The sequence below is a fragment of the Equus asinus genome, chromosome 20 (assembly GCF_041296235.1).
Source record: "Equus asinus isolate D_3611 breed Donkey chromosome 20, EquAss-T2T_v2, whole genome shotgun sequence".
Lineage (NCBI taxonomy): Eukaryota > Metazoa > Chordata > Mammalia > Perissodactyla > Equidae > Equus > Equus asinus.
The window spans coordinates 67,051,941-67,074,785 of NC_091809.1; the positions used below are offsets into that span (position 1 = coordinate 67,051,941).

General features: G+C 47.7%; 1 protein-coding gene across 1 annotated transcript; it reads left to right on the forward strand.

Annotated features, from left to right (window-relative positions):
- Nucleotides 1–7,752: 7,752 nt before the first annotated feature.
- Nucleotides 7,753–22,577, forward strand: LOC106827490 (transmembrane 4 L6 family member 1-like). The gene is made up of 5 exons (XM_070491512.1): nt 7,753–7,923; nt 16,001–16,066; nt 17,607–17,752; nt 19,784–19,970; nt 22,389–22,577. The coding sequence occupies exons 1-5, from the start codon at nt 7,753–7,755 to the stop codon at nt 22,575–22,577; spliced, it is 759 nt and encodes a 252-aa protein (XP_070347613.1).
- The last annotated feature ends 268 nt before the right edge of the window (nt 22,578–22,845 follow it).

Below are 22,845 nucleotides of genomic sequence, written 5' to 3' on the forward strand. Positions count from 1 at the left end.
GCCTGTTCCACCCAGTCTTTGCCGTTCATTTAAGTGTAAAGAGCTAAACTCAGGAACACGCTCTCCTCATCACTCAAGACAAGGCTGACCAAGTGAAAACAAGCAGATCCTGTCTGGGCAGATCTGGCTGAGTCCTGGGGCCCAGCCACCACGCTCCCTCAGACCCACGGAGCCCACGGAGGGCAGATGGGCCTGGGTTGGCTCGACTCCTCAGGATCACCTCCTGTCTCCACTGCAAAGCACATCCTCACTCTCCTAGTGCCCCAGACACAGCCTGTTACACGTCTCTCTGCTCTCCTAGAAGCAGATGATTGATATTATTAGTAATAATAAGTTATTAACTAAGTTATTAGTAGTAAATATTTTATTAGTTATCAAAATCAGAATAAATACTTATCCTCATTACTAATAGTAGTAAATTTAACTGTTTGTTTTATAAGAACCTGTGTAAGGTTAATGGGTTTTCCATGAGTCCTCAGGAAATAGGCATGCAGCTTCCCAGGCACAATATTTTCTTAATTAGTAAAATTAAAAACTGAATAAGAGAATCTACACTCTGCTGCTCTTGTCGTACAGTTGTCCTTTCCTCAACAGGGTTTTATGCTCTCACAAGGTCCAGGCTCCCTCTAATGGTCATATTTGGTTACAAAGGAGTTCCTCTGGTTCGTCCAGAAATCTGGTCTGCTCTGTCCCCATGTGGGACATATAATAGCCATGAAGAGGATATGGCCTATCAGACTCTGTGGTGCCTTCTGATATTTGGGAGTATAAAGCCTACAAATTGGCGATGAAAGTAAACAAGCTGGCTGCTCACAGGGCAAAACCAGAGAGGAAGATCCCATCGTCCTTTAAAAAAAAGAAAAGACAGTTTATATATACTTAATTAGATAGGAAATTAAGAGTTTATTTAAGTTTATTAAAGGCAGATGATTTACACATGTGTAGTTTGTGCTGAAAAATCCCAAACAATAACTAATAAAAGCAAAATCACTATTTCCAAAGGTATTTTAAATATTGCCTCTCCGGCGTCCATTCTGAAGATGGTCAAACAGGACTGCTGTTTAACCATGAAGGCTTGTACCTGTGCTTGATTCTTCCCCCTCCTGGAAACTCTCTCCAGAAACCCAGTGAAGTAACTGAAAAGGACAAGAGAATAGGAGAGGAGATTACAGAGCAGGAAGACGTCAACGTATTTTGGGAAGATGGAAAGCACACGTAAGTGCGGTCCCCAACTTAGTCAGAAGGGAGAAGCTGGCCTCTAGATGCTACAGAGGAGGACACCGACGGGAATCCGTCCCGTGGAGTCCAGCCCTGCCACCTGCAAAGGCTCGGGAACCAGAGGTATCTGGTTTGGGAGGTGGGGGCGGGGAGTAGAGCTGAAAACATCCTGAGGCTCCAGCATGCCCTAGGATCTCTGCATCCAGCCAGCAGGCAAGAGAAAAAGAAGATGGAGACTCACACATGAGAAATTATGCACCAGGCCTGGAGGTAGCACATGTTCCATCAGCCTATATTCCACAGGCCACAGGGTAATCACATGGCCACAACTACATGCACGAGAGGCAGAAAAGGTAATCTAGCTCTGTGTCCAGAGGAAAAGGGCACAGGTTTCGGTGATCACATAGCAGCTTCTGCCACAGGCTAAAACTGTTCTGATTGATGGAGTACATTATGAAGTTCAAGGAGGGAACATACCACTTTCATTTCAGCTACACTTCTCAGTGCTCTGTCACCGGGCCCTCCCTGAATACTAGATGCTTTATAGCATAAACCGGAACTTCTCTGGGGGCTCGCTTTGTGCGTTTAATGATATTGCATGGTGTTTACTCCGTGTCAGGCATGGTTTTCAGTACTTTACACACATACGCTTATTTAGTTCTCACACCAACCCTGTGAGGTAGATACAATCATTATCATGCCCCATTTTACAGATGAGGAAACTGAGGTATAGAGAGGCTACCTTGTAACTGGCCCTGATCACTCAGCAACCCAGCGGCAGAGCTGAGATGAGAAATCAGCCAATCTGGTTCCAGAGTCTCTGCTCTTAACCTAAATTCCACTACCCCAAACTGACCCCATATAGCATCAATAGGAACATCCCTTAGGTTATGTCAAGTATAGGGAAAGGATATTTATGTGTTGCTCAGGAGCTGTCCTGGAATTCGTGGCTCTACACAGTGCAGCAGCCATTGTCAGTTTGGATCTTAACCCGGAAGTTCCATCTCCTCCCCACAGCAACAGTGAATGTGATCCAGATACCAATCCCTCAGACTAGAGAGCTATGGAAAGCATCAGTACCAGCAGCTGTTCCTGGGGCCATGGCCAGGCTCCGGCATCGTGCAGGGCACACTGAGGGAAGCCCTCCACCTGGGCAATGTCCTGGATACAGGCGATCGTAAACACTCCTCAGAGAGCCCACTAAGGGCTTAGTCATCACGCTCCCTAGTGTGATATGAGTAGGTAGCATTTTTTTGAGCATTTAATCCACGTCAGGCACTGTCACATAGTGTTTTGTGACCAGCACCTTTCTATTGATAAATAGGGTTTGCAGGTACTAGGAGCCTTTAGCCCCCACCCCAACCCAATGGGTTATGAGACAATCCTGCTATTATTATGACCCCAATTTAGAGATGAGGAAACCCAAACCCATACAGCTGGCAAGCAGCAGAGGAAGGTCATCCCCAAAGACTTCGTGCTATTGGGCAGCATCCAATGTGAGCAGCATGGAAAATGTAGGAGGGAGCTATAGGGCCTGGGAGAAGAGGAGCTCAGACTGGACCCCGATGAAACCATGTCTTTGGCTGTGCATTTGGGTCACTTCTTTAGTGAGATGGAACTGGAAATGTAGGAGAACTTTACATAGAACTCAGTTACAGCTATGCATAGTTGTGTTCGTGCTAATGATGATATCGGCTAGCCCTGTTATCTCTACAAGGTCCCTCCAAGTATTGTGATCACTGTCTGGACAGAGAGGACTGCACTATTGCAGTCAGGATTCTGGCGTCCAGAGGGGCAGACCGGATAAGCACATCCCTCATGATGTTTTAACACGTCGAACATTTGTGGACACCCCTCCTGTTTCATGTGCCGACATATATAATTACAAGTACCCATGAACATGTAAGTAAGTATGTGCACGATACTCGTATGTGAGTGAAACAAGCATTTACACACCTGGGTTAAAGTTCCACATCTTCTATCTATTCATTGTAAGACCTAGGGCAATTTTTAATTCTCTCTGATGCTCAGGTTTCTCCTCTTAAAAGAATACCTCTCTCACAGGGTTACTGTATCAAATGTATTTGAAACCTCTTTATAAATCAGAAAACTTGATTCAAGAATGTAAGTGATGGCATGTATACGTATCTATGTATAACGCACATACTGTAACAGCCCGGTTGAAATTTTTATCTTGTTACTTCTGTCCATGTTTTCACAAACTGCAAGTGAGATTTCTCCATCTCTCCTTGTCGGCTCCTGGAAGCACATTCCTTGGGGAATGATATGAAGGCGATGCTTTGGAGGATGTTTGCATTATTTTTGATGCTCAGGAACAATGTGCTTTTGTGAAAAGGCATTAAATAGTACAGATGATTGGCAGTATTAAAGAGGAAATCTTCCAGATGCCACCTCTATCAGACTGACCTGGGGATCAGATGAAGTCACATCTTTATCAAAAGTTATCCTCCCAGGCTTGAGGGCTACCTTCCATGGAGGGCAGCACGTCCACGCACTTTCTGTAGGTAACAAGCAGTGTGGGGGATGCCTGAGGGCCCAGAATGTACTCTGGTGGGAAAGCCCAGAGGGGAAGGTCATCTCAATGCCATAGGAAGAACATAAAAATGAGAACATTGACGTCTCTCTTGGTTCCACCCACTTTGGGCAGGTTGGATCTTCTCTGATCCTATTTTCCTATCTGCACAATGATGAAAAAACAATATCGTCCTGACAGCCCCCCTGGGGTTGTCAAGGGGACACTCTGGGTACAGCATAGGAAAGCACTTTGCCCACCAATATAGGTTACAAATTAGGATACAGTTAGGCCTTGGGAGCCAGGTATCTGATTATAGAATCACTTAGTTCCACTTTCTCAGAGGTTTAGCAACACACTGGTGGTCACTGTGTAGGAAAAATAAAACTGGGTAGATTACTAACGGGAAATGTGTTCTCACGGACAGGAAGGGGTGGCAGCAAGGCCAGAAACAAAGAGAGCTTTCTCCCGCATCCACCATTGGTCGTGAACTGGGAAAGCCGAGCTAGACATGGAGCAGAGCCACCTGGTGCTCATTCCACGGGGTGATTGGGTAACCAGATTCTTGGCACTGTGGCCCCAAGTGGTTACACTTCATCCATCTCTTGGCGCATTAATATCACAGCTTCGGGGGAGGGAGGGACGGGTGAGAAGGGAGAGAGGCCCCTTTGACAATCCCTTTCCCTGGCTGGCCAAGAGACCAAGTCCAGCCAGAAACTAAAAGCACAGACAGGAGACCCCACTCCCCACCTATGTGAGCCCTGGATCTTGAGCAGGAGAGCTTCAAGATGATGATACGATGACAAGGTGATGCTCCAACCCCCAGTCAATAACGTGGGCCTTTCCTACACGTGTTCACACAGGGCTGGTGGGCCTGCCCTACCCGCCTACATCCAGAGCAACCACATCCCCCACACCATCTTCCATCTCAGCTCATTGGAAACACATCTGCCAGGGAGACTTTTCAGAGGTTATCAGGAGTGACCCAGAGAGAGGAGCTGAGTGCAGTAAGCACTGCGCCTTTGTGGCTCGGTGACTGGACCCTTCCCCTGGGGCCTCCTGGCAGGGAAGGCAGTGTTGGCTCTTATTGGGGGAATTTGAGCCACTTTGCCTAGCCTGGGGTGAGCAGGAGAGAGGTGTGGCCAGACAGGAAGAGGGGAGCCCTGTGCCTCTCAGAGTCCAGCCATTGCACTGAAGGGCCTCAGAGGCCTGGAAAGTCTCCAGACTTCAGCCTCTAAAGAAATAAGGGACTTCCTCGCCGAGGGGTCTTCACAAAAGAGTGATCCACGGTGGTTAGATGCCTGAACTGTCCTGTAAGGTGGGTGCCTGGGACTTATTGCTGTCTGACGTCTGTTGTGTTCACCTCGTGCCTCCTGAAGGGTGGAAGGATCCAGAGCCCTCGCAGAAACTTCTGGCAGGTGAGCTAGAAGTTTCTCTCGAACTGCAACACGGCCCGCAGGGCCCCTTCACTACTGCCGGCCGGGCTGGGCTGGAGTGCCTTGCTCAGGAGAGGCTGCCCAGTGTGCCTGGGCCCCAACGCCCACAGACCAGGTACTGGGTTGATGGGTATGTCTGTGTATTTCTGCTTAAGGATGGGAGGATTGGTGTTGAAAGCAAGTCCCCACAGCCTGGTGCTACCCAGCTGGCCTAAAATCCTCAGGGCAGCAACCACACTGCCCAGACCCAAACTTAGGGTATAATTGTCTGACAAGTATGAATATGAATATATGGGGAGCAGGCGGCAGATTATTTGATATGAAGTCTTTGATCAAGGAACTCAAGGGCTTGTGATTTTCCCACCTGTTGAGCAATCTGAGGCCAAAAGCTGTGGGAACTGGATAGACTCGGAAGACGAGCTGCCCCATTACAAGCTGTGTGACCTCAAACAAGTTCCTTAGCTTCTCTGGGCCTCAGAACGTCCAGCAGCAAATGAATAAAATGGGTGTAATAATCATGTCTCTATCACTAGACTATTGAAGAATCAAATTTAGATAATACTTGTGAACATGACTGCGACTAGTTTTGCTACTATTTCCAGCTACATAACTACATAACCTTGAACAAGTAATTTCAACTCTCTGGGGCTGTGCTTCCTCGGAAATGATGGGACTGGATTTCCAAGAGTCCTTGGCAGCTCTAACATCCTCTGCTGTGACCCAAGAGAATTATGAGCTTCTAACAGTTTTATGAAGGCCAAGCTTGGGTGCTACATGGTCCCCCTTTCTAAATATGGCCCCAGTCCCTACCCACTCTCCCTTCCTCTCAAGGAGCTCTGCAATTCTCCTGGAGGGCGAGCCCAACTGTGTCGATTGCAGCAAGAGCTGTGACATCGAGGTGTCAAGGTGCAACAGGGAGCTTTGGCTTTGGACCTTTTACAGGATATAGGAAGGCTCAACAGCCCTGGATTCTCAGTGCTCCCAGCTCCTGCTCATCTGCCCCAACTGGGAGTAACTAGAGGTGGAAATGAGCAGACCTATGTGAGTATCAGGTCTGTTACTCACTGGCTGGGAGGCCCTGGAATCTTATTTCACTTCTGTAAGCCTGTTTCCTCCTGGAGCTATCACGCTATTCCCTCATGGGGACATTCTGAAGATTAAATGAAACAATGTCTATAATGTGCCTGGAGCAAGAAGCAGTAGTTGTATGTGTGTTACTGCCCATCATCAAAGACTATTTCCTGTTAAGTGTTAAATTTTCATTATCACTACAGTCAGTGACCATAATGGGGAGCGATGCCAGCAGTTTCAGTCTCCTTCAGCCAGACAAAAGAGGCAGGGGCCGCGTCCCATTCAGGCATCAGCTTTCTGCAGCCCTGAATTTGGATATCAGATAGAAATAAGACCCCAAGCATTATCATCCTGCTTACGCCACTGTTCCTTAATAACTTTGACTTTTCTCTGGGCATAGAAAGCTAAGGCCGGACATTTCTCAGGTTTGTTCCCAAAGAGAGGTCCCTGACTCCACAAATTGCTCCAGGTTTCCCCCATGGGAAGGGGCAGTGGTGGCACCAGGCCTCTGTGTCTGGGGACTAGTGGAGTTAATGAGCTGCTATTTTTGAGCCCAGTAGCAATCTCAGCATGAATCTGAGTCGAGAATGGGCACAAAGGGGCATTAGGAGAGCACCACCTAACTGGAAACAGGACCGCCTCCTCGCATCACAGGGGCACGTCCCATATGCTTCTCCTGCCTCCTTCACCCAGCAAATAAAATACTGAGTTTCCTCTAATCTATTTATGCTCAGGAGCAGCAAGGGCAGAGAGAAAAATAAGATGCAAAACCTTTCCCTCTTTCCATGTGCCTCCATCCTGGCTTCTCAGAAATCTCCAGGCTCAATAAACTCAATTGACAAAGATAGTGAAAAAGGAAATTTTCCACAGAAAAAAAATGAGAGGCCAAGATGATTCCAGTCCCCTTGGTTCTTTACTTTCCAGATACCACACACCGAGAGCCTTGTTTGAGAATGTATTATGTATTATCTTACTTTTATCCTCTCAACAATGCCACAAGGTGAGTGTTCTTGTCAGATCCATTTTACAGAGGAGGAAATTGAGGTGAGAGGATTAAATAACTTGCCCAAGGTCACACAGCTACTAAGTGGTGGGGCCCGGGTTGGACCCGAGACCTAGTTCATAATCACTAGGGGAATTCCTCTGGGAGCCGATGAAAGCCAGAACAGGGTAACAGCAATTTCCTAAACATTACCTCAGTTCCCTCAGCCCTTTAAAGAAACCCTATTGAACATCTACTATGAGCCAGATGCTTTCACATTGATCATACTTTCTTTAGTCCATATGCCACCCTCATCTACAAGGTCAATATTTTCTCTGCTTTGCAGAGGAAACTGAGGCTCAGAGAAGTCAAGTGGCTCCCCAGGTCACACTGCTACCAGCTTGCTCTTGGGGCTCTGAGGCTCGAGCACTCTCTCCCGACGCTGCAGTGGCTGGAGCAGGCAGCTTCCTGGTATTGGTTGTTTTCTCTCTCCCTTCCAGGGAGGATTCAGCATGTGCTCTGAGACGGGCTCCAGGTGCACGGGCATGCTGCTCTTGGCCTTGGCCACTGCAGCCATCATTGCCAACCTCCTGCTGTACTTTCCCAATGGCCAGGTGCTGGAGCCGGCCAAGATCACAGACTTGGTGTGGTTTTTCCACGGCTTTCTTGGAGCTGGACTCTTGGTAAGAATGAGGCTACCTTACCTCCTTCAACTGAAGGGCATCCCTAAGCACCCTTCAAGTCACAGAGCAGTCAATTCATCTTGGGGCCACCTTCCCTGGGCTCCTAGAGCATGGCTGGCTCCTCCTCCTCCACACCCCACAACATGTGGGCCATAAACACCCTCCACATTGGCGCTCGGCACATCATGCTGCAAGTGTCTGTTTATGTGCCTGGCTCCCCCATCAGGCTGTGAGCTCCTCAAGAACAGAACCCAAATCTCATCGACCTTTGCCCTCTAAGTGACTACCTAGCAAAGTGTCAGCTTAGACTAAGCTTAATACGTTGCTGCTAATTGCATGAAAGATACACATAATAAAAAGCACAAAAACTGAGTATTTGTCAGGCTCATCAGGCTTCAAGATGAACATCTTGAAAAACAAATTGTGTAGCTCCATCCAAGCTTCCCTAGGCAAAATTACAGGGTTGGCAAACTTTTTCTGAGAAGGTCAAATAGTAAACATTTCCAACTTTGTGGGCCATGTGATCTCTTGTTTCAATACTCAATTTTAATGTCATAAGACAAAAGCAGCCATAGAGAATATGGAAATAAATGGGCACAGCTATGTTCCAATAAAACTTTATTCATAAAAACAGACATCCTGCTGGATTTAGCCCACAGGTTGTAGTCTGTTACCCCCTGAGGTAGACACTGAGTGTTTTCCTTCCTTTCCACCTTTGTTTTCATTTGGCTCCTCCTCTCCCAGGTATCCAGTGCTCCCTTATGAAAAAATCTTTTGTTTATGTGATGCCAGGCACTGCGTAGGTGCTCAGCTAACGGACGGATGAATGCACGGGGCATAAAGGACCCTTAGAAAAAGGTGATCACCTCCCTTCCTGTTTCTTCTCCCCACCCCGTAGTAGATGCAGTGATGTCTCACGTTGCACCCAATGACAACCGCCCCTCCCATCATGGCAGAGGCTGGGTCTTCCTGTGCAAAAGCACATCTAGATCAGCAACACCTCGGCAAAGGTCGTCCGTCTCAGCTCAGAGCCCTTCCTGAGAGGCGGCACAGACCTAGGAGTCTAACAGACCCTGCTCAAGTCATGAGTCTGCCCCTGACCTGCCATGCCACCTGCCTGAGCTTCAGCAAAAGAAGAATCACACCATCTTACGAGGAGGTGGAGCACATTAAATGAGATAACATTTATACCGCGCCCCACACACAGCTGGCAGCCAGTAAAACGCAATCTGTCCTCTTTCCTGGCTCAGATTACCAGCTCTTCCAGCTTCTCTACCTCCGCAGATCCAGCCAAGCACCTACCCAGCTCATTTCTGCCGGATGGGTCTGCATTTCTCAGCTCCACCGCCAAGGAAATTCCCTAACTTATCCTCCCTCTCCTCATCTGCAGAACATACAGGACCATCAGCACCCAACTTCTCTTAAGATGTGCATGAGTAAATACAGCAGCTATTGAAAGGAATCAAGCAGCTTGAGGAAATTTAGTTTCCTAATAGCAGACTCTCAGACATTTATTGAAAGAGAGTGACCCAGAGGGAAAACATTCCACGGTCTGAGGAGAGCAGAGTGGAGCCTGGCTCAGGCAGGGACCAGACACCCTGTCTCCAGAGCATCCCTTGATACCAGCCGGCTCATCCAACCCTCGCTCCAGCTTTCCAACAAAACCTCCAGGATCTCCCAGAAAGATGGTTACATTTGTATCTTCACAGCGAAATGGAGTTAAAATAAACAGGACCAAACCAGTCCCTGAGGCAGGATAAAGCAAAAACAGATGAGCAGGTCCTCTTTCTCCTCTTTCTTTCCTTTCTGTTTCATTCATTCTTTGTTCAGCCAGTCTTCAGTGTCCACTCTACACCTTTACACATGCCTGGCTCTAGGGTAAACTGAGGCAGTGGCTGTGGGATTGGGAGAGGAGAATGCATTGGAGTCCTATGAATGGGGGTAGTGGGGCAGCAAACAGCAGTTCAGCTTGGCTCTGGCATTTTGGCCCAGGCACCTAGGGAGATGGAGGGGCATTCTCTGAGGCAGGGACCTCTGGGGGAGCTGGGAGGGAGGCAGAGGTTGAACTCCATTCCACATCCCCCTGAGGGATCGGAGGATGGTTGAGCAAGGACTAGAGACCAGGAGACAGATGAGATTGAGAGGACGGGGAACCCCAGGAGTAGTGGATTTGTCCAGGGCTCATGAACAGAATGAGAGGAGAAAGGAACCCAGGTCAAAACCCAGGTGACAGTGCAAATTGAGAGGTATGCAGAAAGGGGGAAGCCTGAGAAGGAGACTGAGAAAAAAACAACTGGAGAGAGATAGGCAAAGCAGAAAAGAGGAAAGTGAGAAAAGCTGAGGAGGGAGAAAGTTCCAAGAAGGCGTGAGGAGTGGCCGTGTCAGTTACAGCAGCAGGGACACGAAGCATCTGATGCACAGGCAGGGGCCCGGGGGTTCTTGGCAAGAGCAGTCCCAGCGGGGAGACAGGGCTCCAGACTGCAGAGGGCTGAGGAATGAGTGCAGGTGAGGAACTGGGCTCCAAAAGGAGGAGGAAAGGACAGTAGGCCGAGCCGCCGCCCTGGTGCAAGAAAGGCCAGCACAAGACGTCAAATGCCGCAAGGGACATTTGCAGGCAGTAACAGGCACAACCACTCATTTAGCATCAGCTCCATGCAGAACACTGTTTAAGGATCTCTAGGGGATAAAACCAGAATTCACAGTCCTGCCCTTTAATAGTAATTGTAACGGGTATTTGCATGAAGGTTGAGAGTGTATTAAATGCTTACACATATGATTTCATTTGCTTCGTGTAACAACTTTGTGAGGGGGAATTGTTATCTCCATCTCACGGGTGAGGAAATGAGGCCCAGGCAGGTTCAGTCATTTGACCACAGCCACACAGCTAGCACGGAGCAGATTAGGACTTAAACACCTGTCTGAGTCCAAAGCCTGTTCTCTCTCCATCTCTCCACCGTCTGATGCCGCATGTGCACACTCAGTGCAGGCCACGGGGAAAGACGGAAGCAGGAAGCTGAGCCAGCAGAGGCCTGCCCCACACCATGTCCTGGCGAAACAAGACGTGCAGGAGCCTGAGAGGGCTGCTGCAGACAGTGCTGCTGTTCAGATGAAACAGAAAACCAGGGCCACGTGAGTCATGGCCTCCCCTCCCTCCCCACCAGGTTGACGGCCACTTGGGAGCTGAGTTCCTCCAGCGCTCGCAGCCACGGTGGGTAAAGACATGTCCAGCAGCACATCATCTCCTCAGTCAGGGGGTCCCCTGCAGCCTCCCCCTATTATTGCTGGAAAGCAGCCCCGTGACATCGGCAAGCTTGTTGTCTCAGCAAAGTCAGTGCCAAGAATAAAAGCTCTCTATTTTCATGGAGCCACAGGCCAACCCAGAAGTCCGGTCTGGCTTCTATGTTTAAAACTGGGCATCTGGGACAAGCATACCATCTGGGACTGAGAAACAGAGCTGCAATTTCTTTTCATATGTAACTAATGACTATTTTCCGGCAATATCGTTTGCAGACTCAGCAAGACCATTAGGAGGGACAGCTTAAGACTAGTTAACGGTGTGGTTTGAGATCACGCAGGTGCCTGATTGGGGATAGAGGGACTGAAATAGGTGGGAGTCTGCCGGACTCAGCAGAGACGGTTCCTATGCTCCTTCAGACCAAGGAGATGGATGGACAGACACACAATAATTCAGCCCCGTGGGGTGAGTCCCTGCTCCAGTGGAGGCCTGGGGTCAGCAAAAGAGGAAACAATTAACTCTACCTTTGGGAACCAAGAGGGGCATCTCGGAGAAGAAGGTGTCTGAGCTGTACTGTACAGAATTAGTAGGCACTCACCAGGCGGAGAAGGGAGGAGGGCGCTCCGGGCAGAGGAAGCAGTCTGTGCAAAGGCGTAGGAGCAGCGCAGAGCCAGAGGCGTTCACGGAAACTCTGCAGCCTGGTGTGGCTGGAGCCAGAGCTGCTTCAGTGAAGAAGTGATAGGAAATGGTGTTCAAATACCAGCAGGGGCAAAATTCCGTATAACTTTGTATACCATGCTGATGAGACAGTTCTGACCTTTGAGTGGTTCCCCTGCCAAATATTTATTGAGCACCTATTATGTGCTAGCATTGTTCTAGGCATTAGGGACACAGCAGCGAAAAAAAACAGCAAAATTTCTGCTCTCCTAGGGCTTACATTCCAGTGGGGAAGAGGAAGACCACAAACAGCCAACTGTGTAATATAACATCAAATGGTGAGTGCTAGAAAGAAGATAGAGAAGAGGAATAGATAGACAGCAAAGTACCATCTGAGGAGGTGGTGTTCCAGCAGCCACTTTAATCGAAGTGAAGAATAGGCCATGTTGATATCTGGGGGAAGAGCATTCCAAGCAGAAGGAACAGCACATTCGAAGGCCCTGAGCTGGAAACGTGCTTGATAGTTCCAGGACCAGCAAGAAAACCGCTGTAGCTGGAGCCAGGTAAAAGAGGTTTGGCAGCGAGTCTGGGAAATGAGGTTAGAGAGAGAAATAAGTAGCCACTGGAATTTTTTAAGCAGGAGAGAAGTGCAACCAGGTGCCATCAAGTTACAACAATCCTGTCCACTGCATTCTGACCCCCACCTGGGAGCCTGGCTTGCTCTAAGTACCAAGCTCTGCTCCCCGCAAGGTGCTTGTAGAGACTCTCAGCACCCACTCTTCTAGGGCGGTTCCAACAGCTCTCATTTGTCAGCCACAAACTTGTACCCACACCACACAAAGTCTCCACCTGGTCCTCCCATTTGACTCAAGGCAGCTTTGGGGCACCAAGGACCCAACACAAGAACAGAAGAATCAGTAATTCCTGGTGCCAGAAGGCTCCATCAGAACTAGAAAAAGAAACTCAAAAGAGAGAGCATTGCACTGTCTTCGGGATACAAGTGTACAGGGACCTGAGGCCCAAAGTTGCCCAGAGTCATCCCTCCAGGGAAGCCAGGGGTCCTGGACCATCTCTTCCCACCTGGGAGGTTCTTGTCAGCTCTGATTCCCAGCACTTAGTTGCCTACAGATGACTTTGAGAATCTGAGATTTTTGTGAAAATACTTGATTTAAAGAAATATGTTTCACCGAATAAGTGGGAAGTACACAGGCCCATTATACTAGTCAAGCTTTTCTAGAAAACTTTAATATGCTTTATTCATGCAATAAAACAGTTCAGACACACAGTCATTTTGTAATTTGCATGAGGTCTGCAGGAAGCATCAGCAGTTCTGATCTTTGAATAGTCTTCTCCCATGGGGTTAAGAATTCAGCTGTGTGGCCTAATTCATATCAGTGATTGGAGGAAAGAAAAATAAGGAGACCAGGACAGGAAAGGGAAGGAGAGAGCTGGCAGGCTCTTAATAACTGTCTTCCTCTCCTCTCTCACTTCCTCTGCCCCTAGAGCAAGAAAAGGCTCCCACAGCAAACTTCCCAATTGAAAGACAAAAATCCTACTCTGTTGAAGACATCTCGGAACTGAATGCTTGAACTGGAAAGAATCTTAGATGTCAATATTGTAATTCCCTTACTTTATAGATTTAAAATAGAAGCCCAAGCTAGATCCAGGTCATCGAGCTAGTGTATGGCACAGCAACATTTGAATGCAGATCTCTGGGGTCTCATCTCTTGACGCTTAAAAGATGCCCAAGACAGAGGACAGTGGCAGCTCAGAGAGGTAGTGCCTTTGTGCGGTGAGTTCTGGCCATGGTCTGATGGGCAGCATTGCAGATCAGGAACTCTGTTTTGTCTGGGCACAAAGTCCCCTCTCAGGGACCCTGAACCACAGTAACCAAACTCACCAAAGCTTGACTGATAAATCAAAATGTCAGTGTATTTATCTCAAGAAGAAACACTCCTGCAGGGAAAAGAGAAAAAAAAAAGCAGGACCTCCTCTCCCCTGACTCCATGGGAAGTGGCATGCAGAGTGGTGGGAGCCAAAGAGAGCTGGGTTTGAAACCAGGCTCTCCCGCAGGCCAGCTGCGAGATCTTAGGCAATGCGCTTTGTCTCTCTAAGTCTCAGCTTCTCCCTCTGTAAAATGGGGCTATCAATAGTAGCCCCCCACTATGGTTATGATGAGCACTGTGTGAGATGGCATAGAAAGGAGCCAGTCCCTAGCCTAGCTCCCGGCTGGTGCTTGCACAATGGCAGCTCTGAGAGGACTGGAGCAAGGGGGTGCTAAATCATCCTTGTACCTAGTGTTAGGGCATTGTGGTGGTCAGATGCACTCATTTCCACTAGAGAGAGAGCTGATCACAAGGAAAGCTCAGCACACTCTTCCCCAGCACAGTGGACACACTGCCAAGTCCTAAAACTATGGTTCTCCTTCTACTAGATGCCTTGTAACTGCCCTAGCCCTCATCAAGGCTCCACCAAGTTTGCAAACCAGCTGGGAGTTGACTCAAGTTTGTTTTGTGCAGAGTCGGTTTGTTTTGCTTTCGAGTGAATTGGATACCTTTAGGAGGGGTGTGCCCCCTCCAGTTCCCCACAGTCCCCACCGCTCCCTATTGTATTACACCAGGACACTTTTTCTTGCTTAAAAGTACCTGCCTAGCCTCCAGAGGCATGTGGGTTTGCACCTCCCACCTCAGACTATCAGGTGAAAGAAGACATTGGGTAGATAACAATCATCTTTAGCAGGGACCACATACCAATCATGCATTCCCCGGGGTAAGTCTTGGTCATCTTGGTGACAACTGGGGATTTCCCAGATGCTTGCATCAGCAAATGTATTTACTGACCATGGCTCAGGTGAGGTGATTTTTTTCATAAAGTTAGATTCATCCACCATGTATTTATTTCTTGTTCCTGGACCATGGCCCTATCCTGGCAGTGTTCTTTCTCCTACCCCACACTGCCAGAAGAATCATGGGAGAATGTCATCACAAACGTCACCACCATATTATGGGGTCCTGAATCTGTGTGGGGCTCTGTGTAAAGAACTGCTGACCCAGAGCTCAGTGCGTAGTGGGGAGAAGGAGAATGCAGTGCTCAGAGCAAAAGGACAGACTGGCAGGCAGGAAGGAAGAATTCATTTTGCCTGGTGGAGGTCACTGAAAACTACAAAGAGGAGGTGTTGGTTTCCCACAGCTGCTGTAACAAATTACCACAAACTTGGTGACTTAAAACATCAGAAATTTATTCTCTCATAGTTCCAGAGCCAGAAGCTCTAAGTAAACGTGTTGGCAAGGCCCCACGTTCTAGGTTCTAGGAGAAAATCCATTCCCTGCCTCTTCCAGCTTCTGGTGGCTGTTGGCATCCCTTGGCTATGAACACATCACTCCAGTCTCTGCCTCCATCTTCAGTGTCTGCCTCTGCCTTCTCTGTGTATCTGTCTCTCAAAACTCCTTCTGCCTCGCTCTTATAAGGACACATGTGATTGCATTTAGGGCCCATCCAGATAATCTAGGATAAACTCCTCCTATTAAGACCCCAACTTAAGCAGCCGGTCCGGTGGTGCAGCGGTTAAGTGTGCACGTTCAGCTTCGGCAGCCCAGGGTTCGCCAGTTCAGATCCCAGGTGAAGACATGGCACCGCTTGGCAAGCCATGCTGTGGTAGACGTCCCACATGTAAAGTAGAGGAAGATGGGCACAGATGTTAGCTCAGGGCCAGTCTTCCTCAGGGGAAAAAAAAAATCCCAATTCAAGCATATCTTTTGTCTTATAAGGTAATATTCACCGCTCTTGGGACTAGAAAGGGAATATATCTTTGGGGGGCATTTGTTCAGCCTACCACAGGAGATAACATTTGAACTGGCCTTTTGAGGGTGAAAAGGAGTTTACCTGATGGCAAAGGATGAAGGGCTTATTCCAAGGCACAGAGGCAGAAAAGTCCTGGGTCTACGCCAGGAGCCATAGACTGGTGTGTCAGGAGGTCTCAATGATGGAGGAGAGGCGAGGCTCTGGTGGCGGAGCAAGACCAAGGCATGAGGGGCTCATGTACAATGTCCAGGGCCTGCATTGTATCCTACAGGCCATGAGGAATCATTAGACATAAATAATAGTTAAATAGTTAGAGACACAATCAAAACTTTATTCCCAAAAGGTAACATTCCTTTTATTACAAGAGCATTTTCTTTGCCACAGGTGATGGTGCCAGCGCTAATGTTGCTGAGAGGAGATGGAGAGGGCTGCTGTGCTTACAGATGTGGGGTAGGTACTGAAGGGTCTATAGAATGTTTAAGCTGCCACCCACCCTCACCCCCAAAGGGTGTATTCCTAGGCTGTGTGCTTTCTCTCTTCGAAGGATAGACTATTGACCAATATCTAGTACTTCTAATACCCTCCTTCTAGAGTGCAGTGATATTATGCAAGGTTCTAGCCAACAGAGACGCGGTTGCTGAATGAGATCGCAGGAAAAATGAACCTGGTGAGCGTGCAAAGAAAGCCATTTGCTGTGGACACAAAGCCTACCAGCTTTGGTAGACCAGCCAGCTGGGGTTTGGCTGTTTGTGTTTCTACCTGCCTGTCTGTCAGTGGGAAGGTCAAGGACGCTCTCATCCTTTGGCTTTCCTATTTCCCCAGCAGCCAGTGAGGTAACACATAGAACTGGTATGCAAGCAATAAAGGACAATGGAAATTGTATTCTCAGAAACACTGTCACAGATATTCTCTTACAGTGGCCCGGTGAAGTACAGAAGGCTGACACTCTATAAGTTCATCCCTTATGTATTTATTTTTTGTTCCTGATCTTGTCCCCAATCACAGCAAGCTGTCCACTACTCTTACATTTCTAGTTCATACACCATCTCACTTCTCTTGTCTGCTCCAAAATTTGCCTTTCCCAACCCTTACAGCTTCCAATCAGACTCTCCACAGAGACCTCAGCCCCCAAGTCGCCTGAGGACCATCTCCAAGGTGCTCCCTGAGTCATTCATTCCATTCAGCTCCAGCCATCCCCCTCTCTCCTTCCCTGTGGTGAGAAAGGCACAAAATGGATGTGTCAGGAATAAAAACTCATGCTTTGAGAGAAACGAGTCCCTCAGCTTTGCCCCGGTTCAATAATGCGCTAATATGCCAGAAGGTCACCTTTCCTTGACACTTGCCTCGCTGTCACACTCACTCACCCACCCATCCAGTCAACACATATTTATGGAGTTTGTACACAGCGCAAGGCCCTGTGTTGGTTTCTGACTCAGGCATTAGAAAAACGATTATTCATTTACTCACCCAACCATACAACAAACATTTACTGAACACCCACCACCAGGATGGCAAATAGGTCTCATTTAGAGCACAAACACCAACTGATCAGTCACACAGCTTTAAGAAGGACTCTGAGATTTCACCCAGGCTTGAAGGGGAAGAGTGCTGGGATCAATTACTGAGGTCTGCCATGAGTGCAGGTAAGGAGACTGGCAGCACACTTACTTTATGTGCCAGGCAGTGTGTAGGCACTGGAAGTTTAGTGGTGAATAAGTCACATTTCCAGCTCACAGCTTTTTAGTGGAGAATTTCACTCTTCAAAATTGCAACTGGGGCAGATGAATGGGCAGAGGGCTTCTGAGCACTAGTACCTCATTTTCTGTACATTTGAGAAGCAAAACCAGGACAACTACCCAGGCCAGCATGTACAAGAGAAGATTCAGACCCTCTTCACTTTGCCAGAAAACTCAGGGGATGCATCTTTAAAAACCTGACTTCCCACCACCTCCCTCTGCATTGCTGAATTTCTGGCTCTGTTCCATTGCAGATGCTGTTCCCTGTGCTTCTGGCCACACAGGGCACTGCTGGGGCTCTGTACTGTGTGGTCATTTCTTCTCTGGGTTTGCTCAGTGGCCCCTTCTGTGATACAGGCAATGGAAACTACACCTACCCTTTCAGGAACAACACCCTGGAGTGAGTAGCATTCACGGTCTTGGGTCAGTGTCCAACATCTAATGATACAGCTGATGACCATGAAGAGCGTGTGCTCTCAGTATTGACTATCGAGCAATGGGGCCAGGTACTTCCCTTCATACCTAGGGTCTTGTTCCTCTCTCCATACCTGCTCCCAAATCAACAATCTCTAGGAGGTGATTGGCCAAGGCAAGGAGTGCCCATGACTTAAGCAGTCCACCCAAGATATTCAATACAATACCTTGACTTCATTAGCCCCAATTATTAAACTCAATTGAGTATGTGCTGAGGGACTGCTTAGTACTGGTGTGATAAGACACAATCCATCTATTTTCAAGGAGCTCACAATCTAATTGGGGAGACTTAATTACCAAACATGAAGTTGCATAAATATCCTGAATGGCTGGGCCCTATGATGCATGTTTGTTTTCCTAAAGGAATACGGAAAGAAACCCAGCATCCATTGATTGAGAAAGACCCTGCTTCTCTTCCCATTTCCTGTTCTCTCCCTGGCAGATCTCACCCATCCCCAAAGCTTTCAGAACTGTCTGTCTATCTATGTAAATAATCCCCAAATATCACTCTCTAGCCTAGATCTTTCTTCTGAATTCTTGACCCAAACATCTAATTACCTTCTTGAAACTTCATCTTGAACATCGCATACCATTCAATATTAATATGTCCAAAACCCGTGATGTCCCCCATATATCTCCTCTCTTAGTCATCCCCATCCCAATAGATGGCACCTAAAACCTGTGTCATCTTTGATTCTTCTTCTTTCTCACTTCCCACATTCAATCCACCACCAAATCCTGTCAATTCTACCTCGACAACATATCTTGAACCTGACCACTGCTCTTCACCTAGTCTTTCATCACCCCATTCCAAATCTCCAACACCCTGGCTGGCCCCGTGGCCGAGTGGTTAAGTTCCTGCGCTCTGCTGCAGGCGGCCCAGTGTTTCATCGGTTTGAATCCTGGGCGCGGACATGGCACAGCTCATCAAACCACGCTGAGGCAGCATCCCAAATCTCCAACGCCCCTTTGCCTCTGCTCCTCCAACAGCCCTCCAACAAGCATCCCACTTCCATTTTGCCCTTCAATCCTTTTGCCATAGGTTAGCCAAAGGGGTTTTTGTAAAATGTGAAAGTACTGATAAGGCCAAGAAATCTTTGCATTTAAGGAACCTGCAGTCTCACTGGGAACTCAGACACAGATATGGCTATGGGTGAAGGTAGAGATAGAGGCAGAGATATCAAATAATATATGGCCCTATGAAATACAGCCTGAAAACCTATTCCATTTTCTCCTTGCCCAGCTGGTACACTGACTCCAAATTTCCCTTACGGTTTTTGCCTGCACGCTGTTTCTTCTTACAATTCACTGCTCTCCTCTCTGCTGCTGCCTTCTTCAAGGCCAGGTGACTCCAGATTTCCCTGTGAAGCCTTCTCCAGCTGCTTGACACCTCTAGACTTCCTCTTTCTACAATAATAATTATGATGTAACTCAAATATATAGCAGGCACTGTGCTAATATCTTATGTAACCGTCCTAACCACTCTATGCATTGATGCTATTTGTAACCCCATTGGACATATAAGAAATCTGCTGTACAGAAATATTTAGGAAACTTATGTAGAACTTCTTAGTGAGAGAAATGGAATTAGGGTCTGAGTCTGCGAGACTTTGGAATCCAAGCTCTTAACCATCCTTATTGCTTCTGAAACCTTTACAGCAGTAAAAATCTCATGTCACACAATTTCCCTCTTCTTCATATGCTCCCTTGTGCAGCAATGTCTGTATCCCTAGTGCCTTGCTGAGATGTTGGGCTATTAGAGCAAAAGATGGTGTGTTCAACGCTCCCACCAATGGGCAATAAGGAATCTGCTGTCTTTATGAAGACGAGAGCAATAAGACCCTTGCGCTTTGTCGTCTCCTGCATTAGGCTAGTGCTTCTCACATGCTTACAAGTAGCAGCTCCCTTCCTTTACGGTCTCTCAAAACCAGGCTAATTTTCTCCTCTGTCCTGGCAGGGACAGCTACTTATTCAACCAGCCCACCTGGGCCGCCTGCCAAGAGCCTGAGCAGATCGTCCTCTGGAACGTAGTCTTGTTCTCCATCCTCCTGGGAATCGGCGTGGTGGAAGCTGTGCTTTGCCTTAGCCAAGTCATCAGTGGACTCTGTGACATCTTCTGTGGCACCTGTGTCCGAAAAGGACAGGTCAGTGCTTCTAGAATCCGGGAATTTTCAAGTCACTTCCCCCTGACCTGTTCCTCACATCTCCCTCCTACCCCAACCCCCCCTCCCAGAGTAATCCAGTCACTAGGAAACGCCTTTTGAAACGTAGAACTTCATTCATCACTTTGGGCTTAATTTTCTTCCAGGTGAACATAACCGGCTTATGACCAGCCTTAGAAATCACAGCTGATTGAGAGACGAAGGAGAGTTGCCCAGGTTCAGAAGGACTGGAGTTCCGAGAGGCTGAGAAAAAAGCTCCCAACTTTCTTACCAGGGTAGATTTTTATAAAGGGACCACAGTTTTGATCTTTGCTAGAATCAAGATTGCTGTTTCCCTGAACTGATCTCTAAGAATGATGTAAGGCATCATAGGGCTGTACAAAAATAAAATTTTTTTAAATAATAATATGATAATAGATGCTTAAATGTATTCAGTTGTTACTGTATCACAGGCCCCGTCCTAAGCACTGTATCTACATTATCTTAGTTCATCTTATAAAGCAAGTAGCATTATAAAGCCCTCTTACAGATGAGGAAATTCAGGCTCAGAGAGGCTCAGTTCCTAGTCCAAAGTCAGCGAATCTGAGTCTTGAACTTGAGCCTGGTTCCAACACTTATATTCTTCACCACTCTCCAGCGGGTCTCAAAATTTATCGCTTAGACGCTGGTTCCAAGGATTGTAATAAGTGCTGTTGATTTACAAAAAAAAGCAGTGGGGGAGGCTCCGTGGTCAAATTAATTTGAGATACACTGGATTAAAGAAAGTTTAATAGGTTTCTTTACTGCAGGACTTGTCAGAACCTTTACAAAGCCAATGTGCATTGCTAATCTCCAGGAAGAGAACAGCGAATGCACAATTCCCCAGTCTTATTTGATGACCAAACCCTTTTGTCCTGGAACAATTTTTATAGATTTAATATTCCATGGAAGATCCTTTGAGAAATACTGTGTGACTCAGTGATAAGGAAGAAACTACCTCACTCAACCCATGAGAATCCAAGAGACTTTTCCAAACCACCAGAGAAGCAGAAAAATATGGGATGAAATAGGGTAAGGATTTCTCACCTGTGTTAAAACAAAAAACAAAAAAGTTTTGCTGTAATAGCTGGAATTAGAAGTTTTCTTTTCAGGCTTCTTTACTGTTATTGCAACAAACATTTTTGAGAACTCAATCTACTGTACAAGCTACGGCAGTTCCCAGAGAGGCATCCAGGAGGGTCCCCGCCTCAGGAAGCTTGCAAACTAACGGATCCCATACACCTGACTGCTTCCATAGATGATATCCAGGGCCTCTGCTGCCCCATATGGCGCCTGTGTACAAATTAGAAAAAAAGCAGAGGATACAGCTTGGCAAACAGAGCAAATGTTTAAAAGGCACCTTCTCCTCCAGGTTGATGCAGCCTGTCTGTATTGGGTTGAATGATGTCCCCCCAAAATTCACATTTAATAGAAACCTCAGAATGTGACCTTATTTGGAAATAGGGTCTTTGAAGATGTAGTTAGTTAAGACGAGGTCATACTGGATTCGGGTGGACCCTAAATCCAACACGACCCATGTCATTATAAGAAGAGAAGAAATACGTGCACGAAGAACAAGGTCATGTGAAGGTGGAGGCAGAGATTGGAGTTATGCTGCCACAAACCAAAGAATGCCAAAGATGGCCAACAGCCACCAGAAGGGAGGACAGGATCATGGAACAGACTCTCTCTCGGAGCCTCTAGCGCCCAGCGGACACCTTGATTTAGACTTGTAGCCTCCAGACCTGTGAGGGAGTAAATCGTTGTTGTTTTAAGACACCCAGTTGGTGGTAGCTGGTTACAGCAGCCCTAGGAAGCTCATGCACAGTCCCCGACCAGGGCGCAGGCAAGCAGGGCGCAGGCTGCAGCTCAGCCCCATCACTCATCTGGACACGCTCCCTTGTGCATGAACAACCTACTCAGCTGAACAGCGCCGCCCTGCTGGTGTCACGAACACCCAACTGCCCTGCTCAGCCAGACTGTTTCTTCAGCTTCCCTCTAGCTCTTCCACTGACACGCACTCAGACACACGATTCCCAGATGAGAGATGTATGAGCCGGACACTGCACTAGGACCCGAGATTGTTCCTCAGCCTTGACAGCCCTGAGGTTGTCATCCCCGGTGAGGAAACTGGGCTTAGGGAGGGGACGTCTCTAGGAGAGTCGGTCCACCAGATAGAATGGCTCTGTGTGGCCCCAATCCTGTTTCCTGGGAGGGGAAAAAAAAATCCAAAGCAAAAAGTTTTATTAGCTTTCCCCCATTATAATACCCTGTGTGTAAAGTGATGAATTTGAAGCAAGGGAGGAGAAAGGTTTTCTGCGTCTAGCAAAAGTCCCTCTTGTGGTTGTTCCTTTGGTGAGTAAAAGGAACTCGCTGTTAAAGACACCAAATTACAAACATTTGGCGGCCAATAAAGTGGGCGGAGGCGGCGCTGAGCTGCCCTGGGGCGGGGCCCCAGCTCGTAAAGGCGGCAGGGCTAAGCGAACGCGCTCCATCAAGGGCTTTGGAGACCGGGAAGAGCGCCACCAACGTTTGAAACGTGGGGCCGACCATAAAATGATTCATGATTAACCCACTAAAAAAGTATCTATTGCCAAATAGAAAAGAGCTCCCTGAAACTAAGTAGAAACAGTTGATTTTTGAGGCTGACTTAGGTCTACTCTTCAGCAAGATGACAATTATTTTCTGAGTTCCTACAGTGGGCAAAGCAAAGTGCCTGGAGAAAGGAGGGACGGGAGGGCTCTCGGTTCTGGAAGAAAGGGAGGGTTGAAGCAGAGGGAAAAATCTCAGCGCACGAGCGCCCAGCTGTGAGGCAGAAACGAGGGAGGTGGTAATTTCC

Bases quoted from the DNA above. Each gene is read 5' to 3' on its own strand.
- LOC106827490 (XM_070491512.1), top strand. From the start codon at position 7,753: ATGTGCTCTGAGACGGGCTCCAGGTGCACGGGCATGCTGCTCTTGGCC. The intron at 17,753-19,783 runs GTGAGTAGCATT...CTGTCCTGGCAG, and splicing joins TTCAGGAACAACACCCTGGA to GGACAGCTACTTATTCAACC. The intron at 19,971-22,388 runs GTCAGTGCTTCT...TCGCTGTTAAAG, and splicing joins CCTGTGTCCGAAAAGGACAG to ACACCAAATTACAAACATTT.